Here is an 11748-nt window from a genome sequence, read left to right as displayed (position 1 = left end):
CTTTATCACCACCGGTCGAACACTGATCCTCCCTATCAAATTTAGTAACAATCACCACTGAACCAACTAATAATTGGTATATAAGGCTCAATATTTAATCTAAATGATTATGGAAAGCATTCGATTTGGTGACTTTGGTATCTTTAATGTTTGAAAAATAAATAAATGATTAAAATAAGATAGATGAATAACTATGACTTTCAATTGCACTAAAGTTACCAGTCACTAAATATGAAGTCACTCAATTCTTTTCCCTGTTTTAACTAAGCCTATTTTTCTTGTCCTATAAATGATTGTAGTAGTAATTTAAATATTTATTGCACGCAATTTAACTTTAAATTATTATTTTGTTCCCTTTTAATATCCAATCTATGGTGTTGATTTCAAAACTTGCAGAAAAAAGTTTGGCGAAAACACATTGGATTTGTCCAATCCACTCAGTGCTGGATTGGGATGCCTTTGGTGACTGTGTCTCTTTCTCTCGCTAACAAAGCCTTCTCACTCATCTAAATAATTAATTAGATTAATTTATGTATATCATTTATAGCCAAAAGTTTCCAAAGGTACCTAAAAGTAAAGGCACCCAATCCAGCACTGGTTAATCTGGCTCTACTTCGAACTATGACTCTGTCAAAAATTTCTATCCTTTGCCTCAGACTCTCAATTAACCAACAAGAGTAAGGTAATTAGTGAAGAAGATTAGGTTTCTGCAACTGGTAGAAGTGAGGAGCAGCCTCCAATAGCCATGAGGGATCTATTGTCATCACATTGCGCATATATTTCCGATCAGTTGATACTAGAGAATTGAATATAACCCACTTTGGATTTACTCTGCAAAATAACATCATTTTTAATTGACAGTGAATAAACCACGCACAATAGATAGAGTTTTCACAAACTCGGTTTTTCTTACTACCTGAATAGCACTGACGATGGGTGAATATATACTTCTTCTGATCCTCTTAGCGTCTTGTACATCCCATCAGGACTGTATGGCTTTTAAAAAAGCACAGAAATAGATAAATATTAGTGAAGTTAAATTATTTTGTTTCGTGAAAAAGGTAATATACAATAATGAATCAAAAAGAAAATACAGCATACTGATATCTCGGGATGTACTCACCTCAAGACGACATGCATTAGCAAAAAAGCCAGCAGTAACCGCTTTCTTAACAACCTGCATATCACTGTCGCAAGATTTTAAGACTAAGCCTATCCTCTGTGCAATTCTTCTGAGTTGTTCTCTAACTTCAACAACCTTTTTCTGTGCAATTTAAACACCCGTGTCAACGTGAATTGGTGGAAACTGAACTGAAAAGGACAAATGGAAATGGCTACAATGTGCGTAATCGCTGAATACATACACACCATGGCATGGTAGTTCACAAAATGCTTGTGACACCACTGTGATGATTTCCGAGACAGATGAAAACCTTTATAGACATTTAGAAATGTTACATGGTCACCCTGTATAAATTATTAAAAGATCACTTAATTATAAATTTAAAGAAAAAAAACAGTTCATACAGCAATTGCGATAGAAAAACACTTGTACTGCACAGTAGAAAAGCTGATGATTGAAGAATCATTAAAAGTTTGACGAAGAAATAATGCAGAGGAAGTTACATTACATGTATAAACCGAAAAAGTGAGTAAACCTTGTGTGGGAGAGAGGAGAATGAAAACAGAAAAATTAACCTAGAGTACCTCGGCAGCAGCAAATCTCAATTTTGCTTCATCTGATTCCTTTTGTATCCCTCTCCCTGAGATCCAGATAGACTGTATGCATAGATAAATTGAAACTGAGATCAACTGCTCTATTACTACATTTACGTTCAGCTATGTTTCTTTGATGCTGTCCAGATAGATTTCATTTTACATTCCAATCCTCAACATGAAAACTGAAAATTTCTTTCAAAACAAAATTATTCATGACTAGAGCAAAAAACTTTACTTGGACGGAAAGTGCCGCAGCAATTGTGATTATTTCCTCTGAGCATTCGAGTTGACTAGAAGCTATTATCATTTTTGAGATCATAGGCTCCTGGAAAAATACATTACATTAATCAGACATTAGTAAAGTTGTATGAAATGCAAGATAGAGTACCGCATAAGACTCTATAATCGGATTTTTGATTTATCTTTTAAAGGAAAAAGAATGAAAACATGATTTTAATGGTATCCATAACATACAAGTGGAATTTCTGCAATTTGAAATCCAGTTGGTGAAGTAAGCTTGGCATCATCATCCAAGATTGCAAGTGAGTAGAGAACTTCCAGTGCTCGGATCATTGATTCAGGTGATGGAGATGCTGGCCAGTCAAATCCCAATATATTATCAATTCCCAAAGCCTTTAACTGTAATCATAAAAAAAAGGGTTCAAATCAAACCTCATCTTTTTCTATCTCCTGTTAATCTTGACAATTTTAGTCATGAATTATCATAAAGGGAGCAGATGCATGCACTTCTAACTACACTTTCTGAAATTTGAATAAAATCATGATAAATCTTCTATCATTGATGTAACTAATTAATCAGTGGTCATCATTTGCATTGATCATAAAAATACTGGAGAAAAATAAATAACCAGTGATGGCAGTGTGGGCAGTGCCACCGTAAGAAAAAAACTGGTCTTATAAAAAATAGTTGAATTGAAATTATTCCATAATAATAACAGACCTGGATTACACAGGAGACAAGATTAGATCTCTGTATCTCTGGAATTCCTTCAATAGACATGTGGCTAAGAAAATATTCTTCTGTGTATAGCCTGGTTACAATCATGTGAACAATAAATGGTAAGAAGATAATTGTCGCTGTTAACATCATGACAAAATACAAATTGCAATTTTAATATTTGTTCCTATCAGAATCTCTGTTTATAAACATCCATATACAGGGTAAGGCTTCAGAGTGGACTGGATATAATATCCTCTAAAAATGTTCCCAAACCATCTGAAAGAAATTATCTACATTCAGTCAGATACCTGTAACACTTTCCTGGTCGAACTCGTCCAGCCCTACCAGCTCTTTGTCTAGCAGAAGCCCTGGAAATTGGTGCCACAACCAGATTTTCAATATCAGAGACCTGTACAAAATAAGGAAGAAAATTAAACTAGTGATATCAAGAAAACTGAGAAAGGAAGAAAATGAGTTGAGAATAGAAGACTTTTGAAAAATAATGTAACTAGCAGGACATCTAAAATAAAACAAAATTTAGTGGATAAGTTCATATAAACTGCATATTAGCCTATTAGGGTATAAACAAATGTTAATTCTGAATTCAAAAGTGTCTCGCCATATTTAGGAAACTTTCATTCAAATACATTGAAATGTTTAAGGTTTTAGAAACTTCATTAACCAACACTAGATTGTTAAAAAATGTCATATGGACGATTTACAAATAAAGTACAAGCTCAGAAGTGAAAGGTGAGTACAACCCTTATGCAATAGAAGTGTTAGATGAAACTTGCGTATGACCAAATGAAATTGAATGCAAGCATAAATAGAAGGTTGGAGTATAAATCCAGTAGACATGTGGTTTTTTATGAACAAAAATGACATTAATAAACAACAGGACCAAATCCTTACTGGCCCATTACTACATATATTTTTATAGAAACAACAGAATGGAAATACCGGATTGTAGAACCGCTGTTTTGAGAATCCACTGTCAACAACATAGACAATGCCCTGCACAATTATAAAAATATGAATATATAAGTAGCACTTTGTTTTCTTTAATTAAGGTCAGACATGTTGAAGAAGAGATGGATGTTACCTCCAATGTGAGCGACGTCTCTGCTATATTAGTAGAAATTACTACTTTCCTCTTTCCTCTAGGAGTTGGAGAAAACACTAATTCCTAAGAGAAAGTAAAAAATGTATCAATATATTCAGAAATTTTATTTAAATAATACTGACAAAAAATTTGAAACTAAATCCACATATGTATTTCGGACCTGATCAGCACGTGGGAGTCCTGAATAGAGAGGCAAAACAACCAATCCTGAAACAAAAGAAAATTCAAAGTATTGTCGGGCTATCTGACTGTTAAGCATAATTATGTGCATATATGAAAATCTTTTTCATTGTGCTCGGTTTAGAAAAATAAAATTTATATACTTATGTTGCTCGATTACTTTAGTTGCAAGTGTTTTTTTAATATTTTTACTAGCAAGTAGTTGTGGAGATCAAAACTTAATAGTTCAAATAAGAACTATTTCTGTGTATACCTGAGTGCTTTCGATTAGTTTGAATGTCTTCATTGAGTAAATGAGCGGCAGCATCAATATCATCTTGACCGGTAAGGAATACTAGAATATCTCCTGTGGATTCCTATGGAGAAATAGTATAGTATAGACCAAAACCACTGTTACATTCCATTTTAATTTTGTTTGAACTATTACTATAAATCTGACTTTCTGTTTATATCAACAGAAGAAATGCTTGAGTTAGTGTGTGTTAGCTTTTCCAATGAAGAGCCCAGAATTTATTATCAGAATCAAAATGAACACTAATCATTTGGTGTCCATGACTAAGCCAGGTGCAAGCATCAAGGACAGACATGTAATTACACATAATTAAATGCCTCAAAATTGAAACAAATTGGTTAAAACTATCCGATCTCAATGAAGTTAAAATACCCGCTCATGGATGGAGAGTACTGTTGAAACAGCAGCTTGAACATAGTCATGGAAGGGTTCCTCAGCAAAATTAATTTGTACATTGAAGCCTCTTCCCTGAAAAATATAAAACACGCCTTATTTGTAAGTTGAATATTTTAACCTATAAAGTTCAAAGGCATAGTAATTTCTCAATTATATATCGAAATAATAATGTCATTCAGGTTCTATAAAATGACGTTTTCATTTTGAAAAGTAATATTATTAATATTAAATAGAAGAAAAGAAATACAGTGGCAGCTTCCATATGCAAATCAGATACAACTTTGTAATAACCATGGGCTGAGAACTAGAGAAACTGATACATTAACAATATCAGAGAAGATTTAGATTAACTTAACCTTCAATTTAGTCGTGTTTAGCTTCAAACAAATGAACTTAGAGAAATAGGGGACATGCAAGCATGAGTTGCACATCGAAAAAGTACCTCGACTGATAAGATTGCAGGTTCAGCTTTTAGTCCATTCTCCTCATTTTCAGATTCTCGACGCTTTTTTCTGTTAAACAGAACACATATTTTATTGTGATAATTAAAACCTGAGTACTCAGGACAAAAAAAACAGGAGCAAAACTTTTAACTTCATAGAGTTCAGTAATACTGCCGTATTACATTCCATATAATAGCAGGTATGGTGCGTTCCTAATGGTTATAAATAAAAATAGCTTGGATTGGAAGTGAATCTGGAAGAGGTGCGCTGACCAAATGAGAAAAGTGATAAGCAAACCGGAAGAGGTGCACTACCTCTTTAATTCATGTGTTTGACCAAGTTTTACAAATTTATCATCATTGATAGGACTATTTGGCCCTAATAAAATCAATGGCGGTGACAACTACTATCAAATTCTTCTATAAAGAGACCTCAATATCTAACTAAACATATGTGGCCTATGAGTAAAGGTTGTGTTGCAACTGAAAATACCTGCTATGCGAGATAGGGTTGTGATGTATCCAGCCAAGAGACAAAATATAATAACAAAAAATTAAAACATGTGGACCACCGATTTTCATTAATGTTGATCCATTGGTTATTATTCGTTGTTCTCGTTTTTCATAATAACAAAGTGTTTCCCCTAGAGTTGTTCCCTATATATGTATATGTATACATAACATATATTCTCTTGTGATTTTGTGGGTATAGGAGAGAGGAACGAGATTGAAAATGTTGCTTTAAAAATGTCAGGGATACAACGACCCAACACCACAAGATCATTTCAACGAGAACACTTTAGCATAACAAACCATTAATACAGTAATGCCTTAGAACTGGCAGAAAAAGCATGTTTTTTGTTGCTTACATATTTTAGTTTGCCTAAATATGAACCAGGCAATCAGATATTTGCAGTTTAGCTTATTTTTCCCATAAAATCTAGTGACATTTTTTATGAATATAAAGTTTATAGATATCACTAATATAAGAGTGTTAACATGAAAAGAAAAATGAAAATCAGCTCAAAAAACATGAAAATGAAAATCTAAACAACTGAATTAAAGCAAGTTAGGAAGAAAACCTTGGGCGGAAGAAGTCTGCCATTGATTTGGCTTCAATAGTAGCAGATGCAATAATTAATCGCAACTCTGGTCGGCGCCGTTGGATCTAGAAAAGTAACAGAAAATATATGATTTAAAAGAGTCCTCAATTATGGAGAAAATAAATAAGAGGCCAACATTTAATTCCCCAAAATAAAATTGTGTCATCATAAATATATCTTGCAGATTGTTTATGTAGTCGATACCTTTTTCAATAGTCCAAGCAAGATGTCAGTTGAAATAGACCTTTCATGAGCTTCATCCACCATTATAACACTAAAAAATCAAATGTTTTAAGTGCATTCAGGTTCAGAAGAGTAAAATAGAACAGAATCATTTTCATACATATAAACCAGGAAAAAAGCATAAAGTTTGAATTCAGTACCTATATTTTGTCAAAAGAGGATCATTCATCATCTCCCTCAGGAGCACCCCATCGGTTACAAATTTTAAAACTGTTTCATCCTGCACTGTCATAAAACCCAAAAAGCCGTTAATGTCTGTGAAAGATATATCATCATTCATCATCATCATCATCATATAAAAATGTTTTTTTGGTTCCACTCCCATAAAAGGCAAAATTGATTGTAGCAACCTAGAATTGATTTTGACTCGTTTGGATGTTCTCAAGTGGAATTGATTGATATTAATTCCAAATTGATTCTCATCTGAAGCTTGAATTTCGAGCTTTAGCCTCTACAAGTGATTTTTAACCTTAAATTTATACTTCAACTCCTTTTACAAGCATGTATTCAAACCGCTGTAGCTACGACACCTCTGAAAAATGTGTGTCCATGTCACTGTCGGTATTCAAAACCGACACCGACACTTGTGATTATGCTTAATTTATTTATTTTTTAAAATTATTATTGGTGTTGACAAGTCAGTGTCTAAAGCGTGTTTCCGGTGTCCTTATTTCATAGATTCAAACATTAATCACTTAAATTCAACTCAGTATTAACCAAACTTGATTCTGCATAATCAATTCATTCAAAATTAATTTTTGTCATATCAGATGTAATCACACGTAATCACACACTGAGTGAGTAATAGAAAGGATAGCAAAGTCTCACTTGTTTAGTAACATCTTCAAACCTTATGGTGTATCCAACTTGATCACCAAGTTTAACTCCCATCTCTTGAGCAACTCTAGAAGAAACAGCCTGCAAAATATAAACACTATTATAAAGAATCGCAACATCACTAAAAAAAAGATCAAAACAAAGAAAAGACAGTGAAGTGAACCTGAACAGCAAGTCTTCTAGGTTGAGTACAAGCAATAAGCCGTCCACCAGCAGCCCAACCCGCCTCAATCAGGTACTGCAGTACATTCAACACTAATTCTCAAATTGAATTTGAATTTGAATTCGGAACGGTGAAAATTGAAAAGAAGAATGAATACCTGAGGAATTTGAGTGGTTTTGCCACTACCGGTTTCGCCGACGATGATGGTGGTGGCGTGAGTCTCCACCAAGTAGAGAATGGCGGTGCGGTACTTGTAGACAGGTAAACGTTGGCGCTGTTTCTCGATACTAGCATAGCCATAGCCAGAAGAAGAGAGAGAGTTGGAACCGGGTAAGAAGAGAACACCGCCTTCTTCGTCGTCTACCACCTGAGCATCGGGCTTTTCTGTCCCTGGCTTCCAGAATTGCGCCATTGTACACTTCCGATGACTCTCCCAGTAAAGACAACCCCTCAAAAATTTCGTGTAATCTACCGCCACCCCCAACTTATACAGGGACCCCACGCCCACATATTCTTTTTAAGGCAAAAAATACCCTTTTCATTTTATTTTCATTAGTTTGTCATTGTGAAATATTTCTCTTTTTAAAAAGAAAATTTCTTTGTCAACCTCTCAACTCTCTAGCTCACCTCTGGTGAAAAACTAAAACTACCTCTGACTTCGGAAGTTTATTTCCGAAATGCAAGAAAAAGGTGTTTTCGGAGATGCATCTCCGAAAGCGCCTTTTTTTAAAAAAATTGTCTTGTTTCGGAAGTTCATTTCCGAAAACAGCATTTCGGAAGTTCATTTCCGAAATACTGCGCGTTTTGCAGATTAAGCAAAACAGCCCCCTCCCCCAAACATTTTACCCTAATCCTATTCTAAACACAACCCCTCTTCAAATTTTCTGCAAAAAGCAAGTGTAAGATCAAAGAGATTGCCCAAGTCTTCTTCCAATCTCAACCAAACTCATCATCAAACACTAATTGGTAAGTTTATCATTGTTTTTTCAAGATTTAGATCTATTTGAATAAAATCTATTAGGGTGTTTAGGAACTGAAAAAATCACATTAAGATAGGTTAGTACTGATATTAGGATGTTTAGTAGGCATAAAAATAGTTTTGGTTTAGGTTTTTGGGGTCTGCCATTGGAGGTTGCAGAGAAGCTCTGCGCAGGGGTGTTTCGGAAGTTTATTTCCGAAAACACCTCCATCCTAGTTTTAGGAAATGAACTTCCGAACTGTATCAGAAGTGCATTTTTTTTGTTTTTTTCATTTGTCTCGCATATTAATCGATTTCGATTGTTTACAGGAACATGTCAGGCAACCAACCAGCACGCATCAGACAGGGTAGGGAGACCCAGACTGCGTCGGCTAGACGCGAGCGGGCGGCGGCGTAGCTGGCGTCGACCCAGGGACGGGGGCACGGTCGGGGACGCCGTGTGCGAGTTCCCGTGGGCGAGGGAGAGGGTACATCTGCTTCAGGATCTAGGAGTCGGTTGGCTCGGGCATCTTCTTCCCGCCAGCGAGAGGAGGGGGAGGAGGAGGAGGCGGCGGCAGTGCCCTACCACGAGCCGGAGGGGTACCGGATGTTGACCCTCCAGCCGGGGAGGATGATGAGCAGGAGGACGGCTATCCGGGAGGGCCCTTTGACACCTCTGTGCTGATTAGCTACCACGATCACGTCGCTCGGCGTATCTGGGAGGGAGAGGTATTTTTTATAATTTAACCGTTTAATTGTCACCATTTTTTATAGTTTAACCGTTTATTTGTCGCTTATTTAATATATGTTGCTTATTTGTTTTTTTTTTGTAACAGGAGCGAGAGTCGTTGAAAATGGTGAACCACGCCCGGAAGATTTTCAGTCTGCTTAAACCAACAGTTGAGTGGTTTAACGACCATGTGCGAGGTTCAGGGCTTAGCGGGCTCTGCATGACGGGGTACACCACCATCAGCACCGACATGCAGGGGGCATTTGTGGAGCGCTGGCACAAGGAGACGTCCTCTTTCCACTTGCGGGTTGGGGAGATGACGATCACCTTGCATGACGTGCAGTGTCTTCTCCACCTGCCGATTAGGGGGCCGCTGTTGACCCACTCCAAGATCCAGAGGGTCGAGGCCATTGAGTGGATGACCCTTTATTTGGGCATGGAGCACGAGGTTGCTCACTTTGAGTGCGCCACGACATTTGGGCCTCATGTCCGGTTCACCACACTGAGCACTTATTTTGAGCACCACCTGGACGCGGCTGCCGAGGCTAAGGGTGAGGGTGACGAGCTATTCACACAGTATCACCGCGGCTGCGCTCTCCGGTGCTGGTACATGCATGTGGTAGGCGCTGCATGCTTTGTGGACAAGAGTGCCAGGTACGTCGATGTGACCTACCTCCGCTACTTCATGGACCTGGATACCGTTCACCAGTGGAACTGGGGGGCAGCTACTCTGGCATACCTCTACTAGAAGCTGAATGAGGCCTCCAACTGGAGGACGAGGCAGTTGGTCGGATCCTGCACACTACTTATGGTACGTTTTATTTTAACACATTATCGTATTTATTTATTTATGTTTCGTATTTATTTTTAATACATTATCGTGTTTGTGTTTCAGAGCTGGATCATCTCCTACTTCTCCCGCATCCACGGCTTCCGCTACGATCCTGCATACGTGGACGCCATGCCCAGGGCCTCCAGATACGCTCTCCAGAGGGGGAACGATGCGGTGGGACCATACCGTTTGTACTTGGACCGCACGATGCACGACGACGTCACCTGGAGGCCGTTCGTCGACTACGCTCAGATTGTACCCTTTGACGGCATTGCTTTATATTCAGGCTGGTTGGCATGCGGGACCGGCATCATGGTCCGGTATCTCCCTGAGCGGTGCATGCGTCAGTTCGGATTCGTGCAGCGGATACCCAGGTCACCCTTTGAGTCTGCTCCCGACACAGTGACCCGAGTGCAGCTCACTGCCATATGGGCGGACTAGCAGCATCATGTGGTACCGCAGGAGTACCGTCTCACTCGGGTCACACAAGACTGGCACAGTGAGGAGGGGTACGTCACATGGTTCTACCGGGTGTCCCATCCTCTGCTGAGACCCGACGTTCCCGGCGCTCCTAGGCCAGCACACGAGGAGATCTTGGAGAACCAGCAGGCCGAGGATGACCACGCCATTGATCTCATGCCGATCTGCCAGCGGATAGAGATGCTTGGGCGGGACGCGTTGGATCGAGGTATCGTTGATCAGGGCGGTCCAGAGGCAGTCGCTGTGATGGAGATGATCGTCACTGATGCGGGCCGTGCAGCGGGGTACAGGCGGCAGAGGAGGGCCCAGGGTGAGAGGGTTAGGCACACCCAGTAGTGGTCGGGTTTATTTATTTTTTGATTACGGATTGTATCTTTCGCACAGTGTTATTATTATTTTCGGTTTGTATATATTACTTGGATTGGATTTATCATATTAGTATTTTCAGTTTATCTGTTGCTTATTTTATTTGGCGTTTGTGTTTAATTAAAATGCGAGACTGTTAAGAAAAAACATAAAAAAAAACACAATTTCTGCATAATTCGGAAGTTCATTTCCGAATTCACCCCCCATGAGGTGTTTTCGGAAGTTCATCTCCGAAGACACCCCCCATGAGGTGTTTTCGGAGATGCACTTCCGAATTGTGGAAATTTTTTTTAAAAAAAAAGCGCTTCGGAAGTTCATTTCCGAAGTGGGGGTATTTTGGGATTTTCGCTGGGGGTGACCCCCATAGGGAGGTGGCTAAAGAAATTTTCTTTTAAAAATTTGATAAGTGTTATTTTTGTGCGGATGTTATTTTACCGACATTTTTGTATGATTTTGATTGCACTGACATTTTTGTGTGAATAATAATGATTTATAACTTATATAAGTGTTTACGGTGATTTCCGGTAAACAACCGCTAGTCTTCCAAACTATAATAAATATGATTTGGTTACTCGCAGGATCGACTAGATTGATCCTAGGACACATAGTCAAGAAGATTGTTATCAACGTTCATTCGAACCATATTCATGATTTGTCTTCTTCAATAAGCGTTGTTCGATTAAAGAACAAATAGTCTTGATAATCACTTTGTTATATATAAATGTGACTTCAACGAAAAGATAAGTAACGTAACATATGAAATTAAAAGGACTATTAAAACGTAAAGAACCTTAAACTGCAGAAACGTTAAAGACTTTGAAAGTAAATAACATGAAAGTAATTCGAAAGTAAATGACATTAAAGTAAAGATACAGAAATGTAAATGGCAAGAAGTACACGAAATGCAGTAATTCTGGAAGATA

General features: G+C 37.9%; 1 protein-coding gene across 2 annotated transcripts; it reads right to left on the bottom strand.

Annotated features, from left to right (window-relative positions):
- Window positions 1-327: 327 nt before the first annotated feature.
- On the bottom strand, window positions 328-7960 carry LOC131642962 (probable pre-mRNA-splicing factor ATP-dependent RNA helicase DEAH9). Of its 2 annotated transcripts, XM_058913117.1 has the most exons (21): window positions 7617-7960; window positions 7460-7534; window positions 7288-7377; window positions 6600-6679; window positions 6421-6490; window positions 6196-6281; window positions 5114-5183; window positions 4648-4743; window positions 4237-4339; window positions 3964-4010; window positions 3783-3866; window positions 3641-3694; window positions 2989-3089; window positions 2681-2771; window positions 2194-2358; window positions 1955-2044; window positions 1708-1779; window positions 1369-1467; window positions 1124-1264; window positions 917-996; window positions 328-831 (listed from the first exon to the last, which is right to left on the bottom strand). In XM_058913117.1, the coding sequence occupies exons 1-21, from the start codon at window positions 7869-7871 to the stop codon at window positions 687-689; spliced, it is 2094 nt and encodes a 697-aa protein (XP_058769100.1). In that variant the 5' UTR covers window positions 7872-7960; the 3' UTR covers window positions 328-686. The 2 variants fall into 2 exon arrangements, with proteins under 2 accessions (XP_058769100.1, XP_058769101.1); XM_058913118.1 differs by lacking the exon at window positions 7617-7960 and having other exon boundaries at window positions 6600-6684; window positions 7460-7506.
- Window positions 7961-11748: the final 3788 nt, after the last annotated feature.

Source organism: Vicia villosa, unplaced genomic scaffold, assembly GCF_029867415.1.
Source record: "Vicia villosa cultivar HV-30 ecotype Madison, WI unplaced genomic scaffold, Vvil1.0 ctg.006230F_1_1, whole genome shotgun sequence".
Taxonomy (NCBI): Eukaryota; Viridiplantae; Streptophyta; class Magnoliopsida; order Fabales; family Fabaceae; genus Vicia; species Vicia villosa.
The sequence above is the reverse complement of the archived record's forward strand: the minus strand, read 5'-3'. Positions and strand labels throughout refer to the sequence as shown.